Source organism: Dipodomys merriami, unplaced genomic scaffold, assembly GCF_024711535.1.
Source record: "Dipodomys merriami isolate MVZ:Mamm:240054 unplaced genomic scaffold, mDipMer1.0.p SCAF_14, whole genome shotgun sequence".
Classification (NCBI taxonomy): Eukaryota; Metazoa; Chordata; class Mammalia; order Rodentia; family Heteromyidae; genus Dipodomys; species Dipodomys merriami.
This window is the reverse complement of record NW_027202715.1, coordinates 1,533,202-1,560,000: the sequence shown is the minus strand read 5'-3', so window position 1 is coordinate 1,560,000 and position 26,799 is coordinate 1,533,202. Positions and strand designations below refer to the sequence as shown.

Here is a 26,799-nt window from a genome sequence, read left to right as displayed (position 1 = left end):
AGCATTAGTATCCATCTGTCTGAATGAGACTCCGGAAGAGATGTCTCTCACTCACCCCCAGTGATTCGGAGGCCCCACCCACCAGCTTCACACTTTATATAAAGGCAGAAATACTGAGCACAAGGTCCTGTGGTAAGGTGGTGGCAGTACTGGTACTAGAAAGGGGCTTTTATTCTGGAGGGGACACCTGGCTTTGGTTGTGAGGGGGACAGGACAGGAGGGGGACCTGGCAGGGGTGCTGGAGCTGGGAAGGGAAAGGCTATGTTACTGAATCCTCTGGCTGACTTACACCTGCAGACAGTAAGAGGAGATGGGAGGAAGGGGCTATGGGCATCCATGGCCAACAGGTCTCATTGCCACAGGCCTTCAAGGCTGAGGGAGAAGTGAAGGCCCAGTCAGCTACCCATCCTCCCAGGAGCATGGTAGGGCCTCCTTCCCCAGAACCCTTGCTTTGCTCTCTCCTCACTAGCTTGTGACAGGTCCCTTGTGGCCCAGGTACAATCCAGCCCCTGAAATGAGCTTCCCAGAAAATGGCAAGTTGTTGATTTTAATTAAAGCTAGGTACGAGTGAGGAGTGGCTGCAGGGGATGGGGGCTACAGCACCATCACACTTTCCATGTGGGGCCCCTAGCAGCTCTGCACCCTTCCTGATCACTGCTAGGGAAAGCCAGACACTTAGAAATGGGCCTAAATCTCAGGCAGGGTCAAAGACAACAATTCAAGGTGACTGTAGCTGAGAATTTAGATCCACGGACAAAGGGAAGGAGCACCTGAAATCCTCCCTTGGGTCTAGGATGGGATTGGAAGTTCAGCCTGGGTGAGTGGTAGTGGTGGACATGAGGAAATGAGCAGTCTTGCCCCGATGATGGCTGTCCCCTGCCCCTGGGGCTCTCTTACAGCCCCTGGTTCGGTACCAGGCCGAGGGCAGGAGCCTATGCGCAGCCTTTCCTTCAGCAGCTGGGCCTTTACCTTCACAGTCAGGATGAAGCCGTGGCTGTACAGGGGGTTCTCCCGGTCCAACAGGCCATTCAAGGTTAGTGCCCCACTGATGTAGTCCAGGGCAAAGATGCTGTTGGTATTTCCTGCAAGAGAGAAGCATGTGGGTGTCATGGAGTTGGGGCAGGTGGACCTCGAGCCAAGTGGTGATAAAAGATCAGAACCTCTGTGGATGTTGGCTCAGGGGAAATGGAAAGAACTGGCCATCAGGGGTCCATGCAATGTAGTTAAGGCCTCCAATCAGAAAGAGTTAGTGACAGAATCTCTAGGGGCTCTTTAATAGCTAATACCTTTGTGTTTTCCTTTTTAATACAGAGGGCAGACTTCAGGCTCAGCCTTCCAAAGGGACAGAGACTAGCCTTTATGCTTTTTTTTTTTTATTGTGAAAATACCGTACAGAGGGGTTATAATTACATGGGCAAGATAATGAGTACATTTCTTATCAAGCACTGTTGCCTCATCTTTTGTTTCCTCTTCCCATCCCTTCCCATCCCCCCCCCCCACCAAAGTTGTAAAGTTTGTTTTTCAACGTAACAACTTGGACATCTCATTGTTTCAATGGGTCTACCTGTATCCCTATTTAAACAATTTGTTTTTTTCCCTTCCCCTCCACAAATTATACCAACATCAAATACAGTGAAAGCAGGGGTTATACCATGGGGGAGGGACATACAAAGCAACAAAGAAATCATCTTATAAATATGTTAGAAACAATAGCATGAAAGAAAAAAACATTTGAGGGCTGAGAAGGTGGCTCAGTGGTAGAGCGCTTGCCTTGCATGCCTGAGGCCCTGGGTTCGATTCCTCAGCACCACATAAGCAAAAAGAAAAAAGACGGAAGTGGCGCTGTGGCTCAAGTGGTAGAGTGCTAGCCTTGAGCTGAAGAGCTGAGGGACAGCGCCCAGGCCCAGAGTTCAGGCCCCACGACCGGACCCAAAAAAAAAAAAAAAAAAAGAAAAAAACATTTGAATATTTACCTTGGGGTTCATTTCCCTAACTTCAACTTATCTGACCTTTTCTGCTTGACTCAGACATATACTAGTTATTGCAAATAAGAGAAACCATGGGACCTATGTTTCTTTGGGCCTGGCTTACTTCACTTAATATACTTTTTTCCAAGTCTTTCCATTTCCTAATAAATGGACAATGTCATTCTTTCTGATGGAGGCATAGAATTCCATTATGTATATATACCACATTTTCTTAATCCATTCATCTACTGAGGGGCATCTGGGTTGGTTCTATATCTTAGCTATGGTAAATAATGCTGCAATAAATATAGTTGTCCTTATGCTTATTTTTATGGTCCCCTCCCCTCCCTTTCCTTCTGTTCTATATATTCTATTTATGGCAATGGTTTAATGTAGTTTTAAATGAGAAATGGTAGACACATAAATATATTTTAATTTTTAAAGTTAAAAGCACATATTTAAAGTATTGGTAAGGAGTTGTTGGTGGTGCTCAGGTGGTAGAACATTTGCCTAGCATGTGCAAGGCCCTGGATTCAGTCCCTGATATTGCAAGAATCGTAACACTAGCTTCAAACCCAAGGCACCTGTAACCCCTTTTACTTCCCTGCTGACTGAAATCCCTGCTTTCTGTATACTCATGCTCTCCCTCTGGTTCTCCTCTTCACATCCTGTCCTCCCAGCCCAGCCAGCCTCTCCTCCTCCTCCAGGAAGGTCATCTAGCTGATCACTATGCTCCCCCAGTGCTCTGTATGTGAATCTGATCTTTATGCCAGGCTTAAGTTCCCCACCCCCAAAGATGGCAATTGTGTTGTGAGGACAGCTACTTGCCAGGCCACCTGTCTCTCCTTGCCCCCTCCCCCAACCAACTCCCTGAACCAGGCTGAGAATATACTGGAAACTCTACTCAGTTTGCTTGTTCATTCACAAATACAAGAGCCCCAGGAAGGCTGTCCTGTAGCCAGGCCCCAGCGTGGCACTGTGGACACCCATGTCCAGGTCCCAGGAGTTCCGATGTATCTATAGCAGCATCTGCAGCCTGGAGCCCAGCACCAGGAAGCAGGTACCTCTGAGGTCCAGCAGGGGGCACTGTTCATAGATGAAAATGCTGACTTATTGTGTGACCCTGGCAACTTACTAACCCCTCTGGTTCCTTGCTTTCGTCATCTGTAGGACAAGGCTAATGATGGCCTCTACCTCATGAATTTGTGAAGATAGAATGAAGAGAAAGCATGCAAACACTGGCTTGAAAGTACTTTGTGTTCTTTTGGGGAACAGGCGGAAACAGGGACAAGGAAGGACAGACTGATTTCATGAGGGAAAATGAACATCCAAGCCTTCAGCACACAGACCCAGGACTGTACCTCCCTCATCTTCCCTGGCTCCTGATCCTCCTTGGCTCAGCAACACAGGAATCAGCATACAGTAAAATGAACAAGGAAGTGTTTTAGGCTACACAATGGGGCTGTCCTCAGCCATTCCTGTGCTGAGCTGTCTATCAGGGCTGGTCAACTAAGTTTCTTCCATTGGGGTGGGTGCTAGAGGCCTCCCCTTCCCCCAGCTTCTTCAGGAATGTCGCTCATATTATGGGCTCTAGGGGAGAGGGGTGTCTCTGATTTAGTATCCTGCCCTCCTGCTTGAGGCTCCCTTCCATAGCCATAGAGGCCTGGCCACCTTCTTTTGGGAATGTGTTTGTAGAGTGGGGAGGGCAGGTCCAGGCACAGGAGAGTGATGAAGAGTGTTTATAACAGCTAGAAAAGAGACTGTGTTCTGCTCATTCATTCACTCACTCACTCATTTAACAGTTACAATGTTTCTGCTGTAAATCAGGAACACATTGCAATTGGGAGCCAGCTCTCAGTCAGGCAGACCAGGCCTGAGGTGGGATACAGCAAGGGAAGCCCCCATTCTGGGGGTAGGGCTGGGTCTTCTAAGCCCTAAATCTGCTTCCCCACCCCCAGCTTGGCCTTCCTTCCCAGGCTCTTCAGCCTATCATTCTAAGTTTCCATATAAATTTATTCTTTTCAATAAAGGAACCTATCAAATGTTTAACTAAATGTGATTCAATTTTTTTATCTTTGTGAGATTTTTTTTCCCCCTATAAATCATTCACAAACCAGAAGGTCCCTGCTGAATGATGTGCTTTTGTGTTTCACTGGAAAAATGGAGCTCTCACCCCTGGCACACTCGTCCTGTTTCTCCACTTAGCACCTGCTCATTGTCCACTCCCCACCCAGAATCTGTCCCAAACAAATTGACACCCCTCTACCCAGCTAGGCACCTCCTCCAACAGACTTACTGGCAAGCATCTCCAACTGGTACACAACCCAACAGACTTGATATTCTCCCCAATGTATGTGTGTGCAAACACACCCACATGCAGAATTTTCCACCTTTCTATCGTTATGTTTATCTAGAGGGTGTTTTAGATTCCTGCCAGACACAAATGACAAACTTCCAAGGCTAGCAGGCAGAATGGGCTACATCTGGGCCCATGATGAGGTGCTGAGTTCAATGCTACTGTCACCATGGCAACAAGAGCACTCATTAGGATGCTGCTGGGCATGGGCACCCAGAGAAGGGCCTTATGCCCTAATCTGGGAAGGCCAGTGGCACGTCTCATTCAAAGATTCCCTGACTAGCTCATCCTTCTTTCCTTCAAGTTCATAGTGAGCTCTCCTGTGTGCAAGGTTCCAGAGCATCAGCAGAGAAAAGGAAAAGTTCCTGCCTTTACCTTTCACTGTGAGGTTGGCATTGATGATATCTCTACACTGTGGAGGGGAAAAACATTTGCCAAGCCCAGGGCCCCAAAGAAAAACAATAGAACTAGGAGCAGTTTAAAATTCTGCCCTTGGGAGGCGGACTGCATGGCCTCAATTAGGTTCTGTTAATGAATTTGTGTCTGGGGTCCAGATTTGGGCCTCTGGAAAAAGATGTTATGACTTAAGACAGTGCCTGGCACACTGCAAACTCTCAACAAATGTAGGTGCTACTGGTACAAGGTCATGCCATGGTGGTCTCCTCAGCTCCAAGAACCAAGCCTGTGCCTCTGGCAGTGTGGACACCGGGGACACTGAGTCCAGCCCACACTTCTCCCATCCAGGGCCATGTTTACAAGTTGGCTGTAGGAAGGTCAAGACCTTAGGTCCTGTGGAAATGGTAGTTGTCATACTGACCCCTGCCTCCTACCATCACTCACCCTGAGGCAGGTCCCCATACCCTCTCTGCCTGCCTTGCTTTTCCTTTCTGGGAGCTGGGGGCCTGGCACACACACACACACACACACACACACACACACACACACACACACACACACACACACACACACACACACACACACACACACACACACACACACACACACACACAGAGCCTTTCTGCTGCTCTGGAAACTGATCCCATCCTGTCAGTACTCTGTGCTCAGGTCCCATAGGGGCTAGGGAGCCATGGGAGTACGGTGGAGGGGGGATGCCTTTCATCTGTTCAGTTACATGTTGAGCAGCTGCTTCCCTTGGGGAGTCAGGTGCTATCCAGAGTGTGGGGGGGGGCGGAGGGTGTAGAGGGGGCTGTGTCCTTAGTGCCCTGGGTAATGGGTGATTGAAAGCATCACTGAGGAGGAATTCAGTACTGATCCTGTTGGGTCTCCTAGCCACAGCCATCCCCTCTGTGGGCCCCATTTCCATTTGCAAGAGAGAGGTGGGAAGGATGTGGCTGGGGTCCACACAGATAAGAAACGATATGGGGTCCTAGTCTTCCTCCCCTCTGTACTAAGAATGGTGTCCACCACCCACAGCTCATGTCCCAGGCCCTGAGCTGAGCTGTACAATCAACCTGGTAAGAAGACATCCCATTTTCTGTGTGAGGAAGCAGGCTCTGGTATTAAACTTCCCAAAGTCACATGACCCATGGGGGCATTTGCCTTGGGCCATGGGGTAGGGCATACGCTGAGGCCAACAAGAGGTCCTCCTCCTTCCTAGAGTTTCACATGTTGCTGAGGGCAAAAATCCTATGCAGATGTTTCTCAAAAGCCACCAGGTTAGTGGAAAACTGTTCATGATCAGGGGAATGCAAATCAAAACCACTGTGAGATTTCCATTTCCATTTCCCTCATCAGGATGGCTAGTAGCAAAGACAGGGCAGCAATGCCAGGGAGGAGGTAGAGAAGGGCAGTTCCCATACATGGTTGGTGGGAATGTCAACTGGCAAATTGTTATGGAAAACAGCATCGAGAGTCCTCCCCAAAACCTAGAAGAAGAATATCCATGTATCTGGTCCAGCTCTTCCACTTATGGGCACACCTCCAAATCAAGTGAAATCAGTGCTCCAAGGAAACCTCTGCACTCTGTGTTCATTGTAGTACTATCCACAATAGCCAAGATAGGGGATCACTCCAGGTACCCATACCTGGGGTGGAAAACTAGTGAGCCATGAAAAGAAAGAAAACTGTCACCTACAATACAGATGAACCTGGAGGTTGACTACAAAGATACAGTTACATAGGAAGAGTATAAAAGATAACGAAGTTGCCAGGTGCTGGTGGTTCACGCCTGTCATCCTAGCTACTCAGGAGGCTGAGATATGAGGATCAAGGTTCAAAGCCAGCCTGAGCAGGAAAGTCCACCAGAAAACTGGACTGTGGTTCAAGCGGTAGAGTGCTAGCCAGCTGTGGCTCCAAGTTGTAGAGTGTTAGCCTTGAGCAGAAGAGCTCAGGGACAGGGCCCAGGACCCGAGTTCAAGCCCCATTACTGATTCTAAAAAATGTATTGAAGTCAACCAAAAAGAGCTGGAAAGACAGCATTTCCAATGGTCTTGCCACAAAGAAATGTATATGTTTGAGGAAATACATATGCTAATTACTGATTTAATGATCCTTACATAAAGTATACATGCTGCAGAACCCCATATTGGACCACCATAATATAATGTGTGTATATATATAATGTATATATATATATAAATTAAATAAATTTAAAGGGAATTCTAGCTGAAAACCATCAAACACTCTAGAAAGCTGTGGCTAAATTCCTCCATGACAGGGTTTTCTCAGCAGCAGAAAGCCTATGTGGTGTTTTCCAGGTGACTGGGAAGGTGGCCTACAGACTAGAAGGACAAGGCAGGGCTGGAGACCCTGTCAACACAGTGGTGCCTGTGACATACCTGGGTCATGGGGCAATGATGGTCTAGGTAGGGCTGCACTCTGTGGCAGCCCTGGGTTCCCACTAGGGACAAGCAGCGACATTAGGAGGCAACCAAGGGGACAGAATAGCCATGGTCACAAACACTGGTGGACAACCAGCCTAGTGTCAGGCACCAGGAGGCAGGGAAGGCAGGCACTGTGTATAGAATGGCTCAGGAGAATCCAGCCAAGGCCACTGGCTGGGTGTTTAGGTGTCTGCAGAGTCCTGACTTGAAGATACTGAGGGCAGGTGAAACGGGGGAAAAGGTCTAGTAGAAAAGGTGCTACTTCTGAGTGGTGTTAAGAGCCAGGCAGAGGTGGAATGGCACTAGAGGGCACTGGAGAGTCAAGCAAGGACCCCTGTGGGTTCCTAGAACAGGGAAGGCAGAATGGGATGGATGCAGAGGGTGGATAGCCAGACTCAGGCTCAGGGAGAGGGGTAGAAAAGAGAGCCAGGGCCCATCCTCCAAGTATTTGGCTCTCTCCCCTTCCTTGTCCCTTCTGCCTGCTTCCAGATTTCACCCACCCTCCACATGATGTCCTCTTGTTATCTCACCCTGACCTGTGCTGCCCCGTCTGGCCAGAAAGCAGTTTAGTGAGCGGCTGATGGTGCGTGTGGGAACACAGGCTGATGATTTTCAATTGCTTTGTCTGCTCGGCTGGGCTAACAGCCTTGCGCCCTGTCCTGCCCCAGCTCTCCTGCACTTGCTCACTGGCTCAGAGCTAAAGGAAAACCGGCTGCTCCCAGCTCCCTGACTTTGTCTGTGCTTCAGATCAGTGTTGCCTGCCTGCGACAGGAAGCCCATCTTCATAGTGACCAGAGGCTATGGTGCCTCTTGCTCATCTTGAGTCCTGTGAGGTGGCCGCCCTGCACTGGGGTTTGACCTGGTTCTCAGGGTCCCCAGTGTGGCATAGAGGACGAGGGGTGGGCACTCAAAAGTCAAAAGCGATGCTCATTTTATACTTGTTAGCTAGGGTCTGAAGGTAAGGTCCATCCTTCCTCAGCAGCAATCAGGAAGGGCAAACAGAGCACAGAATTGGGCAGGGCACATCCCTGGGGTGGAGTCCTGTGCTGGGCTGTGGCCCCTTCAGAGTCCAGTCCCAGAATGGAAGCAAGAGGCTGGAGATCACCATGAGGCCTGACCCCTCCCCTGGCCTCTGGCAGGCCCAGAGTCAGGAGCCCACTCAGGGAACTGAGTGCAACTGGGACCTGTGCTCCCCTCCCTCTGCCTTCTCCTTCCGTATTGTGTGTCTGCCCCAGGGGGTCTATGATGTCTGCATTTAGGTGGAGAGCCTGCTGAGCATCCAGTTACAGGACAGAAAAAGATTGAGGTGCCAATAGCAGCTCTGCTACTTCCCAGCTGCGAGGGCTTAGCATACCAGGCTGAACACACAAGAATCCTGTAGAGTGTGGCTCACAGCTCCCACTTCTCAGACCAGGTGTGGTGTTGGAGGAATAATTCCCAGTGTGGTGCTTCGCATGCAATCAGGACTCAGACCAGGAAGTCTCAGTATTCTTCTCGTCTTGACAGTTTGTATGGTGGCTCTGCCCACAGTGGCTACCACATCCTCGTGGTAGGCACTGGACAAAGTGTTTCATGTAGGTTTCACACCTTTTCAGCCTATACCACACACCATGAGACAGCTACTATGCCCCTCCCCCTTGTCCAGGTGGGCAAACTAAGGCCCAGAAAGGCTAGCAGGTCCTAGGGCCTCTAGGAGGTAAGTAAGGGACAAGGTGGAAGCTGCTCCCACAAAATAGAAGAGTTCATGCTGCATCCAGGACCTCTGACATACCAGGCTCCCCTGCTGGGTGCAGCCCATTAAGTGACCCCATGAGCAGTCTCCAACCCTAAGGCCTGGGTGGGGTTCCCAGGTCTGCCTCTGTCCAGTGAAGAAGCTGCATCATACCAAGTGGTATAGAATTTTTTTGTACCACTAATGAAAATTAGTGTCTAATGAAATTGGGCATCATTCTGAGACATATGCTTTGGGCAAAAGAGCTTATGAATTAAAAATTGTTACTCAGCTGCCTGCTGACAAAAGGAGCCCGCATCCTGGGTAGCACCTGGGCTGGGCCTCAGTCACCAGCTCTGTGAACAGCATATGGCAGTCAGTGGTGTGTATTACCTGGCTTTCAACCTGGGAGGGGTAGGCTGAGGCTAAGAGCTTGCTGCCCGCTCCTGAAGATCCTGGGGGAGACGGAGCAGCCTTTCCCACACCCCAAAGCATCTCCCGAGGCTGTGTCTTTCTGCAGCTCTTTGCTGGATGCCTTGTCTGCACTCACACCTCAGCTCAAATGTCTTCCCAAAAGAGCCCTCCCAGTGTTTTTTTGCTGTGGAGCTTGAACTCAAGTCCTGGGCACTGTCTCTGAGCTTTTGGCTCAAGACCAGCACTCTACCACTTTGAGCCATAGCTCCACTTCTGGCTTTCTGGTGGTTAATTAGAGATAAGAGTCTCGTGGACTTTCCTGCCTGGGCTGGCTTTGAACCACAATCCTCAGATCTCAGCCTCCTGAGTAGCTAGGATTACAGGCATGAGTCATTGACACCCTGCCAATATCTAATTTCTGAATGAGTAGAGAGGTCAACACTGAGAAGTCTGGGGACCCTGCTAGGGTGAGTCATGGTGTCACATATTATAGATACCGTGACTGCAACAGAGAAGGACTAGGTAGCTAGTTATTTCTGCCTTCCCTATGTGGCTGCTGAAGCTGAGCTGACTCAATTCCATGTATCATTGTCCAGCTAGGAAAAGCCAAACTTGGGGCCCTTCTGTCTGGTTAAACAGCTTACTAGTCTACAGGTGTTTTACACAAGGACGGACTTCATCAGCTTACTTAAACCAACAAGTGATTACAACCCTAATAACACTACAAACCATACTTGGATTCATTTGCTAATAACAGCTACCAATTTATGAAACATTAACCTGAGTAGCCAAGGATGGCCAAACCTATTATGTCAGCATTGCTGTGGGTCAGGCTGTGCTCCTTCACCCATAGCAGAACTCTGAGTCTGTGTATGTGAAATCCCAGTAGGCAGGCCTGACCCCCACCCTGAGGACACTTGGGGGAACCAGTAAGACACCCCCAGGGACCATGGCTGGAGCCAAGGAACTGCTCTATAAGGAACAATTGTGGATTCCCTCAAATGCAGCCAGGATAACCTGGTGTCCAATGATGAATCTATGATACAAAATTCAGATGGCTGAATAAAAGGGGTTGCAAGAGAGAAGAATGTGACTTAAAAAGGTAGATGCTTGGGCTGGGAAGGTGGCTCAGTGGTAGAGTGCTTGCCTTACATGATGAAGCCCTGGGTTTGATTCTTCAGCATCACATAAGCAGAAAAAGCCAGAAATGGTGCTATGGCTCAAGTAGTAGAGTACTAGTATTGAGCTAAAGAGCTGAGGGACAGCGCCCGGCCCAGAGTTCACAACCAGAAAAAAAAAAAAGGTAGATGGTTTAGGACTTATTTAAAAGGGAATTAGCATGATGAAGCCCCCTTGTACCATTAATGTATGCTAATAAAAAATAGGATGCCATGAAATACCATGGTTGTGTAAGACTTTGGGTAGGGGGTAAAAAATAAATACATAAAGAAAGGAAATGTGCAGATGCTGTCAACACACCTTATCTCTGAGATGTGGTGCCCAGTTGTAACAATGAGCTAAACTAGGGCCCTGTAGAGGGTGCTGTCCTGTGTGCTAGAAGAGTCCAAAGCTGCACCTGTCCCCCAGAGGAGACAGACAAGTCCCTGGGAATGGACACTGTCCCTGGGGGCAAAATCCCCCCTGGTTGGAATCCATTGTGTGTGTACTGGGGCTTGAACTCAGGGTCTGGGAGCTGTCCATGAGCTTTTTTCTTTTTTGCTCAGGCCTGCTACTCTACAACTTGATCCACCCCTCTACTTCTGACATTTTACTGGTTAATTTTTAAGGAGGTTGGTTTTGAACTCAAATCCTTAATCAGCCTTCTGATGAAGTAGGGTTACAGGAATGGATAACTTTTTGCTTTTGATTTATTTGAATTACATAGGGCTGGGCACAAATGACTTACACCGGTAATTCTAGCTACTTTAGGAGGCTGAGATCTGAGGATCATGGTTCAAAGCTTGAGCAGGGAAGTCCCTGAGACTCTTCAATTAACCAACCAGAAATTACATGGAGCTGTGGCTCAAGTGTTAGGGTGTTAACCTTGAGCAAAAAAGTGCAAACACCAGGACTGGTACTGGCACACACACACACACACACACACACACACACACACACACACACACACACACACACACACACACACACACACACACACACACACACACACACACACACACACACACACACACACACACACACACACACACACACACACACACACACACACACACGTCAATACAACTTCTTAAAAAAAATCCCCTGAGTTCTGCTAGTAGATAGTGAAAATGTTTGTCTAACACCAGGTCTGCAACTAAGGTTGCTGAATTGCAAAATTTTAAATAGTAACTTTTATGTTGTACATTTTACCATAAAGGAAAAAAATCCCACTCATTGGTGGTATGTCAGTGGGTCCTAGGTTGCTTGAACTGACTCAGGAGATGCAAGTTCTTCCTCTGCCTGCTTTCCCATGTCCGTGACTGCAGGGATGCAAGGCTCTCCTTGCCTTAGTCCCTGGTCCAGCAGCCAGGATGAAGGAGATGCTGGCACAATGTGGCGTAGGTGTACAGAGTGAGGCCTCTACCTCTTTACAATAATTACAGCCTGGAGGAGGGACAGGACCAAGGCCCTGCTGAGGGCAGTGTACTGGGCCCCAGGGGGCAGAAGTTCCTGAAGTAGGCCATGGGGGCCAGCCCTGGGCACAGAGAGAGTGCACATCCTGCATCCCAGAGGATCACAGGAGCAAAAGGTAGTAGTGACTGGGGGGGGGGGGGGAGACCCTTGCTTCTCTCTGCCAAGAGAGGCAGAGAACCTCAGGAGCAACAGGTGCCATGGGCAGCAGGCTGATTCCACGTTTTCAGCGTTTGTGTCTGGTAGTAATGAGTCTGGAGAGGGATAGGCTGGAGGCTGGAGGGTAAGGATCTGAATACTTCTCTCTCTCTCTCTCTCTCTCTCTCTCTCTCTCTCTCTCTCTCTCTCTCTCTCTCTCTCTCTCTCTCTCTCTCTCTCTCTCTCTCTCTCTCTCTGTTTCCTTTCTTTCTTTTCTTTTTGCAATGCTGGAGACTGAGCCAGAACTTTATGGATGTTAAAGTGTTCTACCACTAAGCCTTTGACGTTTTGAGAGAGGATCTCACTGTGTTGCCAGGCTGATTTTGAACTCTCAATCCTTCAGCCTTCTGAAGGCTGAGATTACAGGCATGCATGTATCACCATGCTTGGCTGTCAGTCACTTTTAGGGTTCTTCCAGGTGGGAGCTTCATTGTCTTTATCATTGTCATTATTCCCATTAGATACTGTTATTTCTGTTTTGCAGGTTGGGAGAAGGAAACAGAGAGATGAAGTGATTTGCCTGAAGTTCTCTGGCAGCAAAGAGCAGCAAAGAGTGTGGAGATGTGTAGGGCCCAGCTGTGACTCAAGGCCAGGCTGCCTGCAGTTGTGTGCCCACACCAGCTTGTCCCAAGAGATGGGAGACATGTCCTTCTGCCTGTTGACAGAGCACTGCATTCTGGTTCACACACATGACCTCTCTGGGTCCTCAATAGGCCCTGTGAAACCAGTTCTATTAACCCACTTATCAGATGAGGAAACAGAGGCTCAGCCAGGTGAAGTGACTATTAAGGACACACTGGGATGCAGTGATCTGGGTCTCCTGGCTGCCCCTGACCTGTGTTTTTCTTAGCCACAGGGACCAGGTAGGAGGCGCTAGGCAGGCCAGTACAGAGCCCTTTAGGACACAGGTGGACAGATACCTGTGTCCACCCTCAGCTGGGGCCCTCCTTGGGCCAAGGTGGGAGCCCAGGTCCCCAGAGACTCTCTGTTCTGTACTCGGCTGCTCGTTGGCACTCATAACTCTACGGTGGCTTGGCACATGGGACAGGTCAGGACTCAGGGAGATTTATGGCTCCGATAAAGCCATCTCTGTCCTCACATGAGCAGCACTTGATATTTGATGATCTGAAAGGCCTTGTCCCAGAGGGGAGGGCCAGGGAGGAGGGAGGAGGGAAGACACTTAAGAAAACAAAGAGGGCTGTGATGCCCAAGGAGAAGGAGGCATGGGAGGGAGTGTACAGCACCCACAGTCTATCATCCTGGTGGTGGATGCCCCTCCTTTGGCCCACACCAGCCTGAAAAGGCACATGAGAAGAGAGACCCTTGAACGGGACTTTTGGAAAGTGTAGGGATCAGAGGTTCCCATTATGAGCCGCTGCACTAGGTAGGCAGTGGGTGAAGGCAGCGAGCACCATCAAATGCAAAGACTGTCCCCTAGAGGAAGCCAAGGTATAAATATAAAGCCCACTGAGGAACTACTAAAGGGCCAAAAGGGCCCAATGTGACGTTCTGTGACTGGATAACATTGTGGCTTGTGGGCCTCTCTGAGCCTCAGTTTCCTCATGGGAGGTAGTGGGACTATCTGCTTCTCACATGGCTGTTTGGCAGTTCTGTGAGATAAGGGAAGCCCTGAGCCACATCAGGTAGGTGTTGAGTATGGTGGGCCAGGTACTGGGGTAGCACAACTAGGCAGTGTTTGGAGTAGGATGGTGTTAGGACTGTGGCGAGGCCAATTAGAAGGGTACGTGAGAGTTGGGAGACAAGGATGCTTTTCAACCCTTATTTCCCAGAGTCCACTTCTTCCTGTACTGAGCATCCATTCAATGTATGCAATCTCAAAACCTTGCATAGCCAGGTACTGGTAGCTCATTCCTGGAATCTTAGCAGCTTAGGAGGCCGAGCTCTGAGGATCCCAGTTCAAAGCCAGCCCAGGAAGAAAAATCCAAGAGATTCTTCTCCCCAATTAACCAGCAAAAAATCAGAAGTGGAGCTATGGCTCAAGTGACAGAACATTAGTCCAAAGAGAAAAAGTGAAGTGAATGCTCAAGGCCCTGAGCTCAAGCTCCAGTACAAAAACAAACAAGCACATGGAGGTAGCTTTAGCATTAGAGGGCTGAGTGTGAATCTTAGTACCACTAATTATAGCAAATACGTCAACTCTGAGCCTCAGTTTCCCCAAATGCCCAATAGGCATGGCACTAACACTTGCTTTTCAGGGCTGTTGGGAGACAGAGCTGGCACAGAGTGCTGCTCTGTGCCTCCCTGAGCCCTGCCCACCGGTCTTGTACCTGTTCTTTTCCTCCCAGCAGGCCATGCAGTCCCTCCGGCCCGAGCCTGCAAGTTTCACAGTGAATGACTTTCAGATGTGTAGAAGAGCCCATCACACACACCTTGAGCTGGGTAATTTATGAATCAAATTGTGCTCCGTCAGGGCTCTGTGGCCCAGAAATAGATGTGGTCGGACGAGGTTCAGGGAGCCGGCCTCAGACCCAGTAATCTTCATAGAGCCTGGCCACCAGCTGGCAGGACCAGCCAGGAACACCTGACCTTGAGAGGCTGAGGGTACTCTGGGACCACACAGCCGCCCCCCACCCCAGTCTGGCTCCTGCTCTGAAGTGTGGAAAGAGGACAGAAGTCCATCTGCAGCTGGAAGGACAACTGGTGACCCTGAGCTAGTTATGTGACTTCTTTGGACATCAAGCTCTCCCTGGTTTCTAAAGAGAGAGGCATTTCTATGATTGGAGCCATTCGAATGTCTATTTCAGCATAAGATTCTTCTTTTCTTTTTTCTTTTTGTTGGTTGTGGGGCTTGAACTCAGGACCTGGGTGCTATCCCTGAGCTTTTGTGCTCAAGACTAATACTCTTTCACTTTGAGCCACAATGCTACTTTTAGTTTTCTGGTGGTTAATTGTAGACAAGAGTCTTATGGACTTTTCTACCCAGGCTGGATTTGAACCTCAGATCTTACCCTCCTGAATACTAGGATTTCAGGCATGAGCCACCAGCACCCTGCCTCAGCATCAGATTCTATTATTAAAATCTCACAACCCCAGTATGTGAAGGGAGCAAGACCAGTTCCACTGCTCCTGCTCCAAGCTTGTGCATTCTAGAGAAAACCAATGACTTTTTATCTGAGGGGTGAGAGGCAGATTGGGGAGGGACACTGTGGCTTGCCAGAATAAAGACACTATGACAGTGCCATTTTAACGTATCTCGCCAAACACCCGTTTTGGCAAAGGCTAAGTCCAGAAGCTGCTGATCAGAGGTTAAAGGGTCTGTGCTCGTGACTCCTTCCAGTCGGGTCTCTGGGCACACAAATGTGTCAAGTGTCAGGTGATTGGGAGAGGTAAGTCCTTAGAGCCTATTGGGTAGACTTTCTTTTGCCCCTGGAGAGTTTAGGAACACAGATGGGAAGTAACCTGGCTAACAGCACAGAGTAAGGTAGAGGGAATCCTGGTTTCACATTTCAGATGTTGTACCCTCTGCCCAGATTCAATAAGCATCAAAATTTGCCACTTAAATTATTTCAAAATCACTCCTTCCCGGCACTATGTTATAGCATCACAGGAGCAAATTTTAGGCTGTCTCTAACTATGTACAGATTTTCTATAAAGATGTTTCAATGTGACCAGACACACTAATTTCACACCAAACAAAATGAGACCTCCTCTTTTCCCCCATGTTCAGAAGCCTACATCAGCATCAGAGGCTTTACCTCTTCAATCCCCAGAAGCCTCTGAGGTCATTAGAAAAGAACAAAAAGAGAAAGAAGCATCAGAATTCAATATAGCAAAATGTCCCCCCATCACCTGGGTGGTATTTTCCTGAGTGTCTAATGCTCCACTCCAGTGAGCTCTGCCTGTTTTCCTGACTGGATAGGAGGTGGGGTGGGTGGGTGGAGCCAGCTGTAGCCCTGCCCCACAGCTGCAGCCTGAGCCTTGCAAATGCAACTGACAATAAGGAGGCCTTAGGAAAAAGCTTGATGAATGAGCGCAGCCAGGCAGGGAGGGGTGTTCCAAGATGCTCGCTTGGTCCCCTGGCTCTCCTAGCGGGTCCTTCTGCTGAGCCAGCAGGACGCAGCAGGGAAGAGGGACGGCCGTCCTTGCCTTTTTGTCCAGAAATGAAGCCAGCAACTAAGATTTTTCTAAAGCTGCTGACCACTCTTTTGAAACAGAAGAGCCCCAGGGCTGAGGTCAGGGTCTTCTGCAGGCTCTGGATGTGTGGACTGGGGCCCTTCTTAGTCCCCAGAGCTGACCCAAGGCCATGTTTGAAAGGACAGCAATGCTATAGGAGCACCCCTCCCCACATACATACCAGGGAGGGCCCCCACTCCACTCCACTCCAAACTCTGCAGAATCGCCCTTGGAGTCTGTAGGGGGGGGTGGAGGGCAAACAAACAACCCTGATGGAGATAGTTGGCATCTTTTGGGGTACTTTGCAGACTTGAGACACTCAGTGACCACAGCTAAGAGGAAATTAGTCTTTGCTTTGGAGGAAGTCCCAGGCATGATGCTCAGGTACCAGGCAGAGAGTCAAGCCCAAATAGCTCCCTCAGCCCCAGCCAGAAAGGAGGCCGGCTCTGATCTCCAGCTGCCTCCCACTAACCTCTGTTCAGATGTGCCCATCTTCCACTAACCTCTGCTCAGATGTGCCCACCTCCCACCACATTGAGCTCTAGGCAGCACCAGCTACTGAAGCTTGGTCCTGTCAGAGGATGACGTATAACTTCAATTACCAAGGGTAGATGGCAAAAGGTTGAGGGCGGGGTGGGATGGAAGCCTGGGGAAGGAGCCAGCCCCGCCTACTACTCTGGGTCCTGGAAGGCAGAGGATAGCTAGCTTTCCAGGATGGTACCAGTGCCCACCTGCTGCCCAGCACTCTGTGTTGTGGCCAGGCCATCCCTTCCCTCTGGGCTACCGATGGCCTGGCCCACACTGCTCTTCAAGGGTTGGAGGTGCCAAAGCTCCCAGCCTGGTTCCCTGTTGCCCTCAACAGCTTTGTTCTGGGAGATATATGGGAGATGCACTTGGCCTGGAGGAACCAGTGAAGACCTCGTCTCAGTAGAAGGGGGTATCCAAAGCAGCTGGAGGGGGTGGACAAACGAATGCAAGGAGCTTGTGGTCACCCCCTCCTGGCCATCTGAGGGGCCTCTCAGCTGCTATCCCCACCTCTTCTGCTCACTTCAGCCCATTAACCACCAAGCAAATCTTTCTGGAATCTTTTAAAATCTGTGTATATGCTGGGCACCAGTAAGCCAGCCCAGGCAGGAAAGTCCATAAGACTCTTATCTCCAATTAACCACAAAAAGAAAGAAAGAAAGAAAGAGAGAAAGAGAGAAAGAGAGAAAGAGAGAAAGAGAGAAAGAGAGAAAGAAAGAAAGAAGGAAGAGGAAGAGGAAGAGGAAGAAGAAGAAGAAGAAGAAGAAGAAGAAGAAGAAGAAGAAGAAGAAGAAGAAGAAGAAGAAGAAGAAGAAGAAGAAGGAAGGATGGAAGGAAGGAAGGAAGGAAGAAAGAAAGGAAGGAAGGAAGGGAGAAAGGGAGAAAGGAAGAGAGAAAAGGAAAGAAAAAGCTGGAAGTGGAGCTGTGGTTTAAGTGGTACACTAGCTTTGAGCACAAAAGCTCAGGACAGAGCCTAAGCCCAGAGTTCAAGTCCCAGAGTTCAAGGACTGGCACCAAAAAACAAAACCCTGAACGGGACAAGGTCCCCCACTATAAAGTCTTCCTGGTGTGGATGGGATAAAAGCCCAACTCCTTTTTCTGAGTCTGCAAGACCTTAAATCACCAGACCCCATATAGCTTTCTGCCCCTCTTCTGGCTCTCAACCTCCTTTTGATTTCCAGTTTCATTGAACTTGCCTATTTTCTGTTTCTAGCTCACTCCTGCCTCAGGGCCTTTGCACATGCTGTTTCTCCTGTCTGGAACTCTTGCCCTCTGTAGTCCTGCATGGTAGTTTCCTCCACTGTCACTCACCAAGTTACAGAGGCCATTGGTCTGTTCCAGCTAAGCAGCATCAGCAGTCATTCTACCGTCCCCCATCCCATTTTATTTTCCATTAAGCAGTTGTCACTATCTAAAATTACCTCAAGTGTTAATTTGTGCGATTATATTTCTGTCATCCTCTCTAAGCTGTAAGTTCATGAAGGCAATGGCCTTGCTTGCGAAGTCACTGGTCATATCCCCAGCAGCCCACCTCAAGTTAACTAAATTTCTTATGTTACAAAGATGGACTATGGGGCTGGGAAGGTGGCTCAGTGGTAGAGCGCTTGCCTTGCATGCATGAGGCCCTGGGTTCCATTCCTAGCACCACATAAGCAAAAAGAAAAAAGCTGGAAGTGGCGCTGTGGCTCAAGTGGTAGAGCGCTAGCCTTGAGCTGAAGAGCTGAGGGACAGCGCCCAGGCCCAGAATTCAGGCCCCACGACCGGACCCAAAAAAAACCCCAAAACGATGGACTATGACAACCTCCTCACACACACCCCCCTAAGCACCCATCAAACTAGTGACAGAACTAGCTAGATCAGAAACAAGCATCAGGAGGGCTGTGCCTCCTGGAGGCTGTGCTACCCTTGCTAGAGCTTGCTGCATGGGTTTCCACCCCTGTCAAGCTTGTTTACCTCCCCAATGGAAAGAGACCCTGGAGAGCAGGCTCCCTGAATGGTCCCCACAGGGTAACCTGTCCAATGGCACCTGAGGACAGAGCAGGTGGAAGAGGGTGGACAGGGCAGACAGCAGTGTCAGCCTGGGGAGGAGGTAACTCCTTCACTCTCCTGGAGTCTGTCTGCTCATCTATGACTTGGGGGGGGGTGGACTAGATGGTAACTGGTTGGGAAGGAGCTGGGGATGGGCCAAGGGATGGGCCAGGGGCTGGGAAGAGACCCTCTCCCCCATCTGCCTGCTTCCTCCCCCTCTCTCTCCTATCCCAGCTGCCTGGCACTTCCTCATCAATTCCCATCTGGGGGGGGGTGGGGCTCCCCGAAATGAACTTGCCAGTGGCTGAGGCCTGGGGTCTAACAAGTCACTCACTTTGCCTGGGAGATGAAAGATGGGCAGGCAGAACTCCGGGGACTGAGGCGATCTCCATAAATCTGCCAGAATGTGCTGGGATTACTTTGTGGGATTAATTATCTGTCCTTCAAACAAAGACCTGACCTCAGCTTCAGAATGTCCCTAACCTGGGAGGGAAGGAGGGAGGGAGGGAAGGAGGGAGTGGGAGGCGGGGTGGGGTGAGGTGGGAGGCAGGCCCAGGAAGGCTGCACTAGCTGGCATTGTAAAGCACAGGGCCCTCCCTCCATCCTTCCTCTAGGACCCCACATAGCTGCCTCCTGCTCTGTATATCAAGTTTGCCTGAGTTCTGACACCCTCTGAACTTTGGTCTTTTTAGACCCACCCAACAACTAGGCTACCCACCAGCTTTTTGTGCCAACCAAGGGCAACCCTTGCTCTCTCCCCTCCCCTCCCATCTCTTCTCCTTTCTTGTTACCCCCCCACTGCCTGAGTCCTGGAGTGGACAGGAAGGTCTGTCTTGATGGACAGAATGCAAACTCAGTGTCTACCACTTCACCACCCATATGACCTTGAGTAGACAGGGCTCTAATAACTCAGATTGGCCATCTACAAAATGGGAACCACGTAGGCACCGTCTGCATGTGACAGGGTGTCTGACTAGGTGTCTGGCAGGGTGTCAGGCAGGAGGGACTCTGGAAACCGCACAAGCCTCAGGATCCCACAGATGTAGGTTTGAATCCTGATGCTGCTACTTCTTGGCCTCTTACCACCCCACATCTGAAGGAGGTTGTTTGAAGTATAAGATAGGACACTCACCCAAGGCCTGTCTGCTGCCCCATATGAGTCCACTGATCTCCTTATACCTGCATGAGAAGTGAGGTACAGGGGGGCTTTCTGTCCCTACCCCAGGCTGGTGGCTTCTCTTGGTGGAGCCTCCCTCCTATGTGTGAAGCTCTCATTTCCCCAGATTCCCCTTTGAGGCTAGAGGGTGTCACAGCGTGGTTCCCCATTAGTTAAGCTGGTCGTGAGTTGCCTGGGCCATGGAGGACAGCTGGCCCTGTGCTCTGCCACAGGACCCTGGCTGGGTACAGATTCTTAGATTATTGTTCATTTTTGTTTTATTTTATTTGTATTCAGTTTCTCTTTTGTTTTACAGATTCTTAGATTCTTGCCACGCACTCTTCCTTCTTTCTCTCTTACAGAAGTGGTATCACGTTATCCCTTTCGACTTCTTTTCTTTTCTTTTTTGTCGGTCGTGGGGCTTGAACTCTGGGCCTGAGCGCTGTCCCTCAGCTCTTCAGCTCAAGGCGAGCGCTCTACCACTTGAGCTACAGCGCCACTTCTGGTTTTTTTCTGATGGTTTATTGGAGATAGGAGTCTCACAGTCTTTCCTGCCCGGGCTGGCTTTGAACTGCGATCCTCAGATCTCAGCCTCCTGAGTAGCTAGGATTATAGGCGTGAGCCACCAGTGCCCGGCTCAATTTCTTTTCTTACTCAACACTAGGTTTTAAATATTTATCTATTTGGTTGTCGGTAGATCTATTTATTAAGTCAAACCATATGAAATAGCTGGCATTCAACCACTTGACCTACAACAGTGGTGATTTTATGTGATACAGCCTCATGACATGTGGTTTCTCGTGGATATGAAATAGTCTTCCATGCAGGGATCAGGAAGCTTTTTCTGTAAAAGGCCACAAACGTTGCAGGCCAAGAGGCAAAACCAAGGCCAATACCTTATTGCTACTTTAATAGGAAGGAAACAAACTTCCAAGAACTTTTAACACATTTGAAATATAATAATATATTATCATACATACAACACAGGTATATTAGATTATGTGATATTAATAGTGGCTTTTTGTTTTTGTTTTGCCTATGCTGGGGAAGGACCTATTGCTGAGGTTTTTTGCTCAAGGCTCTGCATTTGATCCACAGTTCCACTTCTAGCTTTTGGTAGTTAACTGGAGATAAGAGTCTCACAGACTTTCCTGTGTAGAAAATCTTTTCCTGGTTTTGAACCTTGATCCTCAGACCTCAGCCTCCTCAGTAGCAAGGATGACAGGTGTGAGCCACTGCCCAGCAGTGGTTCTAATTGTTGCAGAAATCTCCCATCTGTCACCTGCTGATGACCTCTGCCAATGCTGTCTCCACATTCCTATTGCACTGGACATGTTAGCATCCATCATGTGCCCTCCAGCTCTTTGAGCGCTAAGAAGTCCTTTTCCCACTACAAGGTCATGAAGATATACCTGCCTTTCCTTTTAAGAGCCCTAAATTTTACCTTTCACATTCAGGTTTTCAATCCATCTGGCGTCCTCCTTGCCCTATGGCTATGGTAGAGATCTGGCTTTATTTTTCTCCAGTTAGTCAGCTAGTTTCTCGCCAACTGCAGCCACTAAACAAGTCATCTTTTCCTTGCTGATTTGTGGTGCCATCTAGACTGTATATCAAAGTTCTCATGTTTATACCCAGGTCTGGTTCTTTGAGCTCTGTTCTGTCTTATTGGTCTACCTGTGTGTCAGTCTTTAAAACTCTCAGATGTACTTGAGGCCCTGCTGCCCTCTTCTGTAGCTGCTGCCCAGGAAATACCATCTTATGCTTGTGGTCACTGTTTATGAGACTGAACTGGTCCATTTTCCCCTTCTAAGAAGTTCAGAATTGGAACACTAAAGAGATTTTGGTTGATAGCCAAAAGGACAATTCAAGAGCAGCCACAGAGGAGACAAGGCTATGTGGCCATGGGGGACAGGGGAGACCTTTACATGAGACCTGAGAAAGACTTTGTGGCATGCTGAATAATGCCATCAAAAGCTCCCACCCAGGTCTGAATCTCTGGAGCCACTGAAGGTCACCCTCACAACCAAAGGGACTTTGCAGATGTGAGTTAGCTAAATGATCGCAGAGGGGGAAAATTGTGGATTATCTGTGAGCTGTAACTGTGATCATAAGTGTTTTTCCAATGGGGAGGGGAAGCAAGTCTCAGTGAACAGAAGAGAGAGCAAGCATGGGACAGGGAGGGGGCCGTGAGCCACAAGGGCTGAGAGAGCCAGGAGAGATGCTCCCCTGCGCCTCTACGGGAGCAGCACCCTTGCTACACATGGCTCCCACCCCCACCCCACTCCTACTCTGGTAAGACTCATTTCAGAGTTCTTTGTCCAGAACCGTGGGAAGAAGTTTCTGGTGTGCTAAGCCATGAATCTGTGGTAGTCTGTTAAGGCAGCAACAGGAAATGAATATAGATGGTGTAAGGATGGCTTGCCATTCAAGCTTGGTGTTGCGTTCCTGGTCGCAGGAGGTCTGACCAGGACAGTCTGTTCTGGGTTACTGTAGAACCCTGGTGCTTCCCAGGAAGCACCTGGCTGAGCTCCCAGAGGCTCTCTGGTCCTTCTAGCCCCAGATGCTTGGAATGGAATAATCCTCACTCAAGACTCCTTCGGATCACTTCAATTCTTGTCATCTGCAAGCCAGATGGTCTGTCCCTCACCCTTAGTATTTCCTCTAAGCCCCTGCCCATGCCAGCAGTCTCTTGCCTGGGCGGCTTTCTTCACCGCCCAAACAGCCTGTCCTTCAGACCCAGTCTTGAGCCTGTAACACTCCCTCATGGAGGCCAGTACTTGTCACACCCGTCACAGATGGGCCAGGAACACTACAGGTCTCCATCCAGGAGCCCCTCAAAGCCCCATGAATATGAGAAGAGGCCAAGCACAGAGACTAGCTCCCCAAGACTTCAGTAAACAATGTGGAATCACTCACAGGCAACTCTCCTGTCCCTACAGAGTTCCAAAAGGGATAGGAAGCATCTCAAGGCCTCAAGACCTCATTTGCAAAGTGCTTTTAAAAGTATCCACAAAATTGCTTGTGCTGACATTTAAGAATCACACCATCATTATAGGGGAAAGCTGGTGACCAGCCCCTTTAAAATAGCCCATGGTTGGGGCTGGGAAGGTGGCTCTTGTCTTGCATGCATAAGGCCCTGGGTTTGATTCCTCAACACTACATAAGCAGAAAAAACAGATGTGGCACTGTGGCTCAAGTGGTAGAACGCTAGCCTGGAGCTGAAGAGTTGAGGGACAGCACCCAGGCCCACAGTTCAGGCTCCACAACTGACAACAACAATCGATGGTCCACTGGACATGGTGAAGCATCCTTTAGCCAGAGTGGTGGGTTTGATCAAAGATATATCATGGCTCTGGTCCTGCTGACCCATGTGGCTGGCATCTTGGGAAGCAGGAGAGGTGAGATGGACTGGGGAGCTGCACAATGGAGGGGGCCCATCTCCTCCACACCCCCTCCCCACCAAGCAGAGTTTTCTGGGGGCTGGGAGCCTCCAGAAGGAGCCCAATCCAGTGGCATGCAGATGTTGAGTGATAAATTTGTTCTTTAGGGCAATGTTTGTTCGCTTCAATCAATGTCTGGAAATATCTGCTCTGGAATCTCAGTTTCCAGACATTGGTCAAATATTTGAATGGGAGCAGCCAGTTAATGGACTCAGGCAGAGCACTTGACAGCGAGGCAGATAGAGAGGAACTCGGGCCAGGGGCTGTGAACAGGGTCCTAGAGCCAGCTTATTCTGTTCAATGCCCATTTCTGCCACTCACAAATTCTGTGACCTTGGGTACCTGGACCTCAGTGTTCTCATCTATAAAATGGGGGTAACACCAACAACATTGCCTTATGGGATACTGGGAGGATAGAATAAAAGGTTTACACAGGCAAAGTGATTAATTTGTTCTTATGCATGCAAGAAACTAGCTGTTACTGCTCCACTGTCATCATTGCTTCATTTGCATGCAAAGTTCTCCTAGTGTGAGTCCTGATCCACAGGGGAGTGTTGGGGCTGAAGGAAGGTCCCCTGAATGTGTGTCTTTAGCACCCCCTGGCACTGGTACGCCCCACTTCCTTCTTCTTGGCTGTTCCTCAAATTCCGAGGACTGCCTTTCCTGATCTTCAGGATTGCTTTTGCAGGCTTGCATGATCAACTGCACTGGTGCACTGGTTTTTCCTGGGGTCTGCACTGAGTGTATGTGGCGGGTGGGTGGGTGGGCTACCACTAAGCTGACATTGTGGCTAAAGGGGAAGATTTCTTTTCCTTTCCTTGAACTTTTCTCCCTCCCTCCCTGTCTCCCTTCTTCCCTCCTTCCATTTTCTCTTCCTAACTGCTTTAAAGTATGTGCTTGGTGGGAAAGATGGGGTTCTGGTAACCCTTCAGAGCACTGCAAGCTGTTCACATGGAGTAGCACAGTCACAGGAGCCTAGATCTCAAGGTCAGGGTGGGGGAAGAGCAGCCCACCACCCACCACAGAGGCTTCAGAGAGACAGGTGGTCCCTGTGGCTGAAGTATGACAGCATGGTGGTGAGTCACCCCTCTCTAGGTTTGGTGCAGAGGACAGAGGTACCTGCCATGCGCAGGGACAGAAGACCTGGCAGTACAGTCAGAAAGCATACGGGAATTCCTATTCCAACAGGTGCTGCTGGCAGGTTACACAGGCAGGGAGGGACCGGAGTCAATGAGGCCTGAATTTTGGGGATTCTGAGGAAGTCAAGGTATTGTTTCTAATCTGGCCATTAGCCAGACTCAAATGACCAGAAATAACAGGTCACATTTCTTGAGTGCTTACTATGTGTCAGGCACACACTATGTGTGCTTTGAGAGCTTTCCCTGAGTTGTTATTATTTATTTATTGGTGCCAGTGCTGGAGCTTGGGTCCTGCCTGTCCTTTGGTTTTTCTTGCACAAAGCTGGTGCTCTACCACTTGAACCACACCTCTAACTTCTGGCTTTTTGGCTGATAATTGAAGATAAGAGGCCAACAGAGATTCCTGCCTGGGTTGGCATTGACTCTCAGATCTCAGCTTCTTGAGTAGCTAGGATTACAGGTATGAGAGCCATCATGCTCATTCATTTAACTCTAGCAACAATATTAACATTCCCATTTTACAGATAAGGTAACTGAGGCACAGACCCTGGAGTGACCTGCTCAAGGTCATGGGGTCTGAAGCCTAGGCAGGCAGTATATGGGAAAGGTCTGAGGCTAGGTTTTCTTTCTTGCCTCTCTCTCTGGGGTGCCTGTCCCCCAGCAGGCACATAATAAATGCTGGTGACACGAATGCACTGGCAGGCACGGAGGGGCAGATGTCAACGCTTCTCATCCCCAGGGAAGCCATGAATCAGAGCCATGTGATGTGGGAGGTGGTGGATGGGCTGAGTGACTACAACTCCATCTGGTGGCTTACCCTCTCTTCAGGGCACCCCAGGAGTCCTGCCTGCCACCCCTACCCATCCTCTCCTCCTCCAGCTAAGCCCAACCCAGAGAGAGAGAGAGAGAGAGAGTGCGAGAGAGAGCGAGAGCGAGAGCGAGAGAGAGCGAGAGCGAGAGCGAGAGCGAGAGAGAGAGAGAGAGAGAGAGAGAGAGAGAGAGAGAGAGAGAGAGAGAGAGAGAGAGAGAGAGAGAGAGAGCTCACAGCAATGTGGGCTGTGGGTGACTTCAGGCTTAATATCTTTGTAACCATATTGCAAAAGGGCATGACTAAGACGGAGCCTTACGCTTAATCTTTCTCTTTTATTGCTTTTTCTCTTGTATGATTTAACCTTGCACTAGGTATCAAGCTAGATAAATAAAAACTTTTATTTCAGATTAGCCCCAGCTGGGGGCTGCCTTGAACGCTAAGCAATCATCTGAGGCGTCCCATGAAAAGGGAGCTGAGAGCTCAGCCCCCTGGTAAGGTTGGTCTCAAATTCAAAGCCCCCCCTCCCCACTCCTGGAAGGATATTGGAGACCTTTACTGAGGTGTGAGCCACCTGTGTGCCTCCTACTGTGCCCACAGCCTGGGGAGATGGAGGCAGGCTGGTGGAGTTCAGTCTTCCTGACTCCCTTCCTAAATCCCCCTCACCCATACCTACTCCTCACCCTAACCCTCAGGGAATACTGCCTTTACTGATACCTTTATTGCCCATCTTCTTTACTACAGTGGTAGCTCCACATAGCTTCAGTGTGGCTTTTGCTTTGCAGGTAGTCTTCAGGGCTGAGCATGGAGCCTGGCACATGGTAACCAATCAATTAATATACTCTGGTTTACTAATGAATGATCAAATGGATGAATCTTCATATTTCAGTCCCTCACATAGACTCTCAGGCTCACCCAATCAGGCTTAAGAAGGAAGAAGCAGGAAGATCTAGGGTTGAGTCATGGAGCATGGCACATGTGCCTGAGTAAGTTTCAAGCATTGTGCAATTTAGTATCCTCCTCCATAAGAGGGCTCTTGCCAGCCACCTTCTGGGCTGATGGTGAGGGTAAAAGGTGAGGTCTGTAGTCCAGGGCACACTCTCGCACACATTTTGAAAGAGATAGACAAGACTGTTCAAGGTAGCAACCATCAAGCCTTACATTCATCAACAAGGGAAACATTAACTGCTTTTTTGGCATGCTGGAGTGATGATTAAAAATAAGAAAGTGATAATGATACCTAGAGCAAATAAAATGGGTAGATCCCAGAAACTGTGAGGAAAACACATGTCTCAGGAGACTTTGTATAATATAATACTTTAGAGAACAGTGTTCAGAGAAAACTAGGTCTAAGCAATTTGTGTGCATTCATGTGACAAGATAGCTTCCTAACACAATAATGACCTCATGGGGATTCAAAGGTGTGGGTGTGGTCTCCTGGGGTGGGAG

General features: G+C 49.3%; 1 protein-coding gene across 1 annotated transcript in view; it reads right to left on the bottom strand.

The window, feature by feature from the left end:
- Nucleotides 1–26,799, bottom strand: part of Cdh23 (cadherin related 23) — a 355,092-nt gene that overhangs the window by 174,724 nt on the left and 153,569 nt on the right. Inside the window, exon 10 of the mRNA XM_070020517.1 lies at nt 970–1,082. Coding sequence (XP_069876618.1) covers nt 970–1,082 — 113 coding nt within the window. The remainder of the gene's footprint in view (nt 1–969; nt 1,083–26,799) is intronic.